This window comes from Echeneis naucrates, chromosome 8 (genome assembly GCF_900963305.1).
Source record: "Echeneis naucrates chromosome 8, fEcheNa1.1, whole genome shotgun sequence".
NCBI lineage: Eukaryota > Metazoa > Chordata > Actinopteri > Carangiformes > Echeneidae > Echeneis > Echeneis naucrates.
The window spans coordinates 10,449,909-10,459,028 of record NC_042518.1 but is presented as its reverse complement, the minus strand read 5'-3'; the positions used below and the strand labels follow the sequence as shown (position 1 = coordinate 10,459,028).

The 9,120-nt window shown below is 43.7% G+C and overlaps 1 protein-coding gene across 1 annotated transcript; it reads left to right on the top strand.

The window, feature by feature from the left end:
• The first annotated feature begins 443 nt into the window (after positions 1-443).
• On the top strand, positions 444-5,932 carry rdh8a (retinol dehydrogenase 8a). Its single transcript, XM_029508606.1, has 6 exons — positions 444-748; positions 3,092-3,253; positions 3,554-3,733; positions 4,428-4,521; positions 4,614-4,797; positions 4,950-5,932. Exons 1-6 carry the CDS (start codon positions 643-645, stop codon positions 5,175-5,177), a joined length of 954 nt encoding a protein of 317 aa, XP_029364466.1. The 5' UTR covers positions 444-642; the 3' UTR covers positions 5,178-5,932.
• Positions 5,933-9,120: the final 3,188 nt, after the last annotated feature.

Sequence of the window (9,120 nt, the reverse complement as noted above, 5' to 3'; positions counted from 1 at the left end):
ATAACTTTAATTAGTATTGTGGTTGTTGTTGGTGTTCAAATTTCAATCTCCTAAGTGTTCAACCCGAACATTTGATTTGACCATTTAAAAGACCGCGGTGGATTCGACTTCACTGAATTGCACGTGAAAATAAAACCAAACAAAAGTTGTTCTGCCACCACGGTTGAGCTGGGATGTCGGAGTGTCTGGGGAAACGGCCAGGTGACCAGCTACTGCGTAGTAGCCTGTATTTATTTGCAGTCGGGGTCACCAGCCTCAGAAACCGAATAAGCACGGCCCCCTCCGCCACGCGCACGTACGCGCAGGCACGGCCGCACACATTTTGTAGGCATTAACGTTTTTTTTTTTTTTTTTTTTTAGGGCACAGATCAACGTTTTGCAAAACTTGTCCGCCGAGAGGAGAGGAAGGTGGGGTGGGTGGGGGGGTGTTTGCGCGATCGCCACGTATTTATTTGGTGGCCGATTTTTATCGAACATGTGACCGAATTAGACGCTCACATGGCTGCCGTGGCTGCGTGATCCGCTTTACTTTTTTAAAGTCCGGTGATCGGTAGCTTCCCCCTCGGCAGCGACAATCCGGAGCTGAGGACCGCTGGAGGAGAAAAAAAAAAAAAACCACGGCGCCCTATCCCCGGACAGATCATGGCGAACGGCGGGCAGAAAGTTGTGCTGATCACCGGCTGCTCCTCCGGCATCGGGTTACGAATCGCAGTCACGCTGGCCAAAGATGAAAAGAAGCGTTACCATGGTAAATGCGCTTTCTTTTTACATTGTTTCTTTGATCGAACCTATTAGGTGCAAGCCCATAATAGTGTGGTCGCCCGAAAAAGGAAAAAAAAAAAAAAAACAACCCACCCATCCCGTGTTAACTTTTCCTGCAAAGCTCCTCTATTTGCACCAAAAACCTAATTTTACGCACAATGTTTCGTTTAAGCGTTTCATGCGCAACGCTCCGTCTGAACGCAAAATGAGTGATTTTGTGCGGCGCCCATGGAAGGAGCTAACCCCAGTGGTATCGGATCCATATCCTATTGTAAAGGACCGGGGATCCAACCGCTCCTTTGGTTCAACTATTATCATTTGAAAGCGCAGTTTCCAGGGTAGGGCTCTGCGAGGATGCCGCTTGCCAGGCGGAATCATAAAAGAAGTCTTGTCAGTTCTCTTTCAAGTGACTTCTCCGGCACAAAGCCTTCTTTTATTGCAGTGAATTGTCGACCGCCTGCTCCGGTTTAGTGCCGTGTCTAATGTGTCTATAGTCCCCTCTCTGGAGCGAGTGTTGAAAGGGGGACAAAGTTTGAGACCTGTACAAGCAGAGTTCACTCTGAAGCAAGGGCCTTGTTTGAAGTCTTCATTGGTCCACGGTGGAGTTGGGGTGTCCCACTTCAACACTGTTGGTCTTTGCTTCTTCTCTCCTTGCCTTCCCAGAACATCATTAATGTCACTCCTGGAACCTGGGAGTCTGAAAACTTTCATCATTCATAGAACCTCAACGGAGTTGCATTGGAGCACTCCCTCCTTGGAGTTTGCTTTTAAGACCCCCCTGTGACTAGATTTTGTTGTTGGATGTGACTTGCAGAATTTGCACAGTTGGCTGAAGGCCTACTGTCACCGAGATAATAGGGTTAACATTTGACCACAGCCATCTTATTACATTACCAATTTTAGCCAGGTTTTCAGTGTTGTCCTGAAAACAACAGTGCAATGGTTCGGGTAGTTAAAGATTCATTCTCTATCTTTTTGAGGGCATCTGGGATCTGATGGCGTTTTATTAATCCCACCGTGGCATAGATGAGCAAAACAAAAGTGATTAACTGATCCCATAACGCTGGTTGTACCATTGTGACCAGCTTGCAATAAGGCCACCTCTGAGTAATGAAGCTGATCCGCTCCTTTCCCATGGTTTTTAGGAAATCCAACTGAGATTAAGTATTGCATTGTGCATAAAGTAATAATTAGTTGCAGCAACATGCTCCGAGTTCATAGAAACCCCCAAAAAGACCTCTGTGTGTGTAATGCGGTGTGGATTCATTCAAGAATGTTTAAGCTGCCCAAGAGTAATTCCTGCAGGAGCTGGAGGAACAATGGATCTCTTGTTCACCTCTCTACCAATACATAAATCCCCGTGTTGCTTCATGGACATCCAGGTCTCAAATCATGAGATAAGAATTCACGAGACATCGTTAATGCATAGTGTGTCTTTGACTACTTGCAAAGACAAAAGCCATGTGGCTCTTACCAAGTGACATTTTCAAAAAAAAAAAAAAAATAAGCCTGATTTCATGACTATGCATGGTGAAATGTTACATCAGTAGCATTCACTGCAAAGCGAAACCTCACATCAAAGAGACATCTCTTTTTACTCGCACTAATCCAACACTGTGTCTGCTCAGACAAGAAGCAAGGTGAGGGTTTTGTCTCTAGCTGTCAAGGACAATGGAGAGATTTGGATGAATAAAAGGGTTGTTTACTCTTCCTGATTACCAACGGGGGAACAGCACTGTCTCTCTTTTCTTTGTTTGATAACGTCAGTCAGCCAAGAGTAAGCAGAACACACAACGTGGAATAAAAACCACAAGAGCCAAGTCAACACACTGCCGATAGCTGCTGTCACTCTTGGTGATAGATTCATGCTCTTTGTCTATGATAATATCAGCCAGCGTGTAATGTTCACAGGAAATCAATCCTGTGTCCTGTAAACTGACAGGCGTGGTCTTGTGTGTGAACTTTGCCCTGCACGTTTAAGTCTGTCACAACACTGAGTATTTGAGTGTGTTGTTGCTTGCGTTTGTGTGATAAGGAAGTGGTCGCTTCCCAGATCACAAGTTTCACAGGGTTTCATCATCAGTTTTTTTTTTTTTTTTTTAAACTGCAGAAAATAATGAATAAAGATTTTCTTAATGACTCCTTACAGTGGAAAATTTAAATAAATGTACAAAAATAAAATTGATCGAAAAATAAATGCTGGTGAGTTGGAGTGCTCTGCACATAGTCCATGTATTCATCTAAAGAGCCGTTCTCTTGTGTTATAGAGGTTTTAAGACACATCATAAAAGTTTCACTGTATTTCCACTTCTCCGTCTCTCCCCCTCAGTTATTGCCACCATGCGGGACCTGAAGAAAAAGGACAAGCTTGTGGAAGCAGCGGGAGAAGCATATGGCAAGACGCTGATGCTGCTTCCACTAGATGTGTGCAGTGATGAGTCGGTCAAGCAGTGCATCGACAACGTGAAGGACCGCCATATTGATATATTAAGTGAGTAACCAACCTAAGGTCATTGTGTAATATTATGTTAACTAACCTAAATTCAACAAACGCATCCTCCTTTTCCCAGTTACTCAACAGGCATGTAGTTGTGTTACATCACACCTCTGTGAAGTAGTTTCAAGTAATACAGTATCTAATCTGTTATTGGGGCCAGGTCGCATGCAGGCTGTGCAGTAATCACTTCGTATTAAGTTGACACTATCCTTATTTTTATAGTCTTGATAATCGTAATGCAGCGCTGTAGATACAAGCATTGCATCACCTGCATGCCTCTGTGTTTCCGTTCAGTCAACAATGCAGGTGTGGGCTTGCTCGGACCGGTGGAAAGCATCAGCATCGAGGAGATGAAAAGAGTGTTTGAGACCAACTTCTTTGGCGTGGTTCGCATGATTAAAGAAGTGATGCCAGACATGAAGAAGAGGCGTTCCGGACACATTGTAGTCATGAGCAGTGTCATGGGCCTTCAGGGTGAGATTGGCGTGTACTGCAATGCTATTATGCTTGTTTGAAGAAGGTGTGAACCGATCCTTCCAATTCCAACTGACTACAGTAAAACAGGATTTTTACAGATGCAGTCATAAAAATAGTGGATATGTTAGCTGATCGAGGTCACAGTTGGAAAGCACTTATTTCATTTGACATTTGCATATTGCACAACAAGAGCAGCCTTTTGCAAATCATCAGTGGAAACCTGAAATGTTTGTCGGACAGGCATGAATCTTCTCTTCTCTTCAGTGTTTCATGCTCAAGGGTAAAATGAAAAACTAATGTCAGAAATTTGAGTTTGCAGTATTGCAAAATGCAAAACAGGGAGGACCATTTCAAGCTTTTTTTTCTAGCTATGTCTTACAATTTGAGAAAATCTCTGGTGAGAAAGCTGGAAGAAACTTACATATTGTTTGTTTGAACTTGTTTGAGATGTCGGATGGGTGGAGTAAAAAATATTGAATAAGTGTTGAATAACAGCCAAGTGAGCTAAAGTGACTTTACCTGTAATACTCTATTTTAAACCTGTTCCAATCCTTGTTGATTGCAATTATTTACTTTGAGTGCCAACAGGTCTTAAAATGTAAATGATTTTTCACTGAACTGTGCTGAAAGTGTGTGATGTTACAGATCAGTGACACATTCCCTTATCCCTCTGTTTTTGTTCTTGGATCAGGAGTGGTCTTCAATGATGTTTACACAGCCTCTAAGTTTGCCATGGAAGGATTCTGTGAGAGTATGGCGGTACAACTCATGAAGTTCAACATCCGGTATATTAACCGTTTTCCCGTGTTCTTACTTGACTTCTTATCTTTATTGTGAGCGCTCCTTCACGGTCCTTTCTGTTTCTGACTCCCCACAGGTTGTCCATGATTGAGCCTGGCCCTGTGCACACTGAGTTTGAGACAAAGATGATGGAGGATGTGGCTAAGATGGAGTATCCAGGAGTGGATGCGGACACTATTCGTTATTTTAAAGATGTTTACCTGCCATCATCCATAGATATTTTCGAAGCAATGGGCCAAACACCAGAGGACATAGCCAAAGTAAGAGAACACTTCTAAATCACATTTTACTGAATCCAGCTCAGCATTCAAGCATCAGTGTTGTTTTTATGATCATCTGAACAGGTAGAATCATTCATCATATACAGAGTAATGGAATCAGTCAAAACCTCTTTTGTTTCCTGTCTCTCTAGTGCACTAAAAAGGTTATTGAGTCAAGCAGCCCTCGCTTTAGGAATCTGACCAACAGCCTCTACACACCCATTGTGGCCTTAAAGTATGCAGATGAGACTGGCGGCCTGTCTGTCAACACCTTCTACAACCTACTCTTCAATTTTGGCCCTCTCATGCACATAACCATGAGCATCCTCAAGTGCCTGACGTGCAGCTGCTTGCGTAGACGCACAATCTCGCCTAACTGAAGAGGGTGGCTGGTGCTGCCTTGTACCCTTACCCTCCCAGTTTGCTGACCCCCACCTAGTTCCCCTGTGTCTTTTCCCAGAGGGTTTGGGCTAAACAGGTAGACTAGAACTAGTAACCTGGAGAGAGGAGGTGCCTTTTACGTCTAAGACACCACCGTGATAAGCTTTGCCAGAAAACATGCACAATTGCACAAGTTTGTCAAAGAGATGTTGTATGCAGAATGACCTCATGTACTCAGACATGCATACACAAAATAGGAACACAGACATTGGATTATTGTACATATATATTATAAAGAGAAGGCCATGCCTTAGTCATCACTATATGGAAGAAACTAAACAGTTAAAGCATAAATGGATAGATGTCTATTTTGTTTGAACGAAAACACACATAGAAAACACGAGATACAAGTCCCATGGACAGACAACAAAGCACAAAGAATAAACTCAGTTACAGAGAGAAACAATAAAATTATAGAGAAATAATAATGCTATAATGAGTAGCCTAGATAACTTTGCGCTCAGGCTCACCGGAGTTATAACGTCTAAGGCAGAGTTGGAGAGAATATATTTGCTTTTATTGTTTTGTGCCCTTAATTTCATGTTTGCTTTAACGTAGTGTTCTCATGGTCATAACTGCTGTTGAATCATATTTTTAATCTTCTTTTGATAAACTGAATTTTTTGTTTTGGTTTTTAAAGGTTTGTGAAGCGGTGGGTCAGATATCTTTAATCTACCAACTTGATTTAGTAATAAACAGAAATCTGATTTATCATCAAAGGGTTTTTGTGTGTGTGTGTGTGTGTGTGTGTGTGTGTGAGTGAGATGATATCAATAACAAAATGTGACTATTTTGGCTAACGTTGACATGGATAGTGGTAGCTCTGCAGTGCTACTCTGCCTGTCTGCAAGAGTCCTTGGAGACCAAGAGGGGGCAGTATTTTATCTTTTTTTTTCTCTCTTGTTGGTTGCCAACCTGTGGATTTCACTGGATCAGCAGCAGTGTAGAGGAATTTGTCCTCAGCGGCCTCAGACAGACATCTGCAATAGAGTTAACCAATTGTGTTGTTTTTTTTTTTTTTTTTGTTTGTTTTTTTTATTGATTGTCAAGTAATCGTGTTTTTCATAAGAATTCATTTAATCAATGGATTTGAAACAGTTGCATATGTTTCAGTAGGGCACACAAATCCATTGATTATAGGCTAATTTGGAAAGATGCATAAGCTTTTATGAAGCCCATTGTGTAAAAGTTTTCATGTAAAACAGTGTTGAAGCAAACTGACTTGCTGCTGGGACCATATTCAGGTGTGGACACATATGAAGCCTCTTGCAGAACACATACTTGTATTTAAATAAGCATAATTGTGTGCATGTCTGTGCACATACGCACACATTAACATGTGTTTGCATGCATGCGTGTGTTTGTGAATGTGGTGTATGAGCATGTCTGTGGGCCAAGTTAGTGATCTGTTGATGGATATAAAGAGGTCATGGCCTGCTCCCCATCAAAACCCCTCCATTGAACCCCCGTCCCTCTCACACACACACCCTGCTTTGTGCCGTGTGAGAGAATGTGACCTGGTTCCCATCCCTGAGGAGGGGTGAACCATAATGACGGCCTCCTCAGACACATTGCGCAGCCCTGAGCCTCCCTCTCCAGCTGGCCCCTTCAGCCCATCGGGCTGGGACCCCCTGGTCCACGCGGGGAGAGGCGTGAGGTCTAGCCAGGATAGCCTTAACACATTTTGTCCGGTGTGCACACACCCCGTCCCCGTCTGATCTCGCCATGTTTTGCCTCGTCGAGGGGGGATAAAATCACCTCAAGGACAGTGCAACCGGTTGCAGACCTGTGGTTTCTGTGCAATGTACAATGAGCGCAGTGCCTCAGCTCTGTGTATGTGTCTTCATCAGAGGCGACAGCTCCACACAATGGAACAAAGATGCTGTCAATCACAATCAAATGGCTGTGTGTGCAGGGGGGGTGGAGGGGAAGGGGGTTAGAAGATCCAAGGAGGTCGGGGGAGGAGTCTGTGTGTCCTGAATGTTCAGGGGGATGCCAAGGTCCAATGTGGGACGCTGAAGGCTAAGGGCAGGGGGTGGGGGGGTTCTGGGCCAGCAATGGGTGGGGGTGTGTTGCATTTGGGAAAATGAGAATCGGGGTGCCTGGGCTCTGAATGGAAGACCTGTTTGCTAATTGAATGCACCCAGGAGTTAGAGCAAAGTCTCAGTAAACAAGAGGTTTTATCAAACTATTGTTTTGTACCTTTGTTTCACAATGAGGAGCGTAATTGCTGTATAATGTGGTTAGCATGACGTGATTAGGTATTCCCTTATTTGTAACCCTGACACAGTAACAGAGCGGATAAGTATTCATTAGCTCTTTCTACATGTAGCCTCGCTGTATAGTCACCAACATGCCACTTAGATTTTTGGGTAATGACTATGTAAAGAGAAGGGAGAAAACGTTTTCCTGTCATTAGTACACATGTTTTGCACTTAGTCTGCTTCTCTGTTGGTGGGTGAGTGCAGGCTCAGCCATTTTAGCCTATGTACAGTCTCCTTTTCCAGAGAACCACACCAAAGCCTGACTCAAGAGAGTGATGAGACAGACCGCGGCGTCAGGGATCAGAAACATGAAGGGAGTCACAGAAGTATGAGACAAAGAGAAAGTGTGAAAGGAACAGACGACGCAAACGAAAGACAGAATGGTCTGAGTGCAGAGGCATGCTGGTATTACATGTAAGTGGAGCTGATGTCTAGACAGAGTGCTTTGGACTGATCCCAGGTCAAGATGGATCTAAATCAGGGTCCAACTATCTGTTTCTGCTGTCACTCCCCTGTGTGGCTGTGTAGAACCCAATCTGAATCATTTCAAAGAGAGTCACAGAATGGTAAACAGAATCACCATATGACAGATGAATGTTGAAAAACAAGGTGAAGGTCAGCCACCATTTAACACGGCCACATGTGACAGAAGATGTGGCCACATGGGGCATATTACTGCTATCCACTGAGCTGATCGGGGATTTGAGGGGAGCTATCAATCTTTATATAGTCAAAATAGGAGAAGCCAAAGTTGGCCTGTGGCTGCTCCGGGGCAGGCAGGTCTAATAGGGCAGCAGAGGCCACGGGGCAGAAACAAATACACAATGTCCATCTCGCTTCCCTCTCTGTCTCCGAGGCTCACTGTCTGTCTGCCCTCTCCTCGGTCAATCTCCATAACTCCTCTGTGCAGTGACCTTGCACAGACCCAACATGGGTCACTTGTTTATCCACACATAGAAAGGGAGGTGGGGGTCATCATCTCTCTTTCTGAGTAGCGCTGCTTGTTTGCAAGAGCATTCAGGATCTTTTGGAGGTCGGTACATAAATCAAAAACAATCTTGGCTCTCGCTGGCCAGTCGTATAAATTGTTTTACACACACAGAACTGCTATTGTCACAATCCCTCCAACATTAGCGTTGTTCTTTTTCCCCTAATGCTTCTCCGGCACATAAGCAATCCAACAGGAATTTCCAGACTGGGCACCAGTTTTCCCATTACCGTATTGTTGTGTTCTGCTCTGTTCACTTTCTCAAAATTACCAGTTCCAATGACTGTGAAACTGTGATTAGAGGCTTCAATCTCTGCACGGGGATTACAACGCCCCAAAAAGAGGCTGAGGGGGTGATTGTTCTGGGTTTAGAGATGATGTAATCTGACCTGGGATAACACAATCCTCTTGCTTGTATTGTGGACAGTAACTTCAGATTGGTGTAATATTTCACAAGAGGAGTCTAAGAGCAAAGCTTCTGATATCGATGCATGGATTTTTGTCAAAACCTGAAACTCCCGTTTGTGGGCAAGAATAGCTAAGGGCCAAACAAAACAAAACAAAAAAAACTTAAGTCATCAGATAGTGAAAAAATAAAAAATAAAAACAGACATGGCATTGGTACTCACA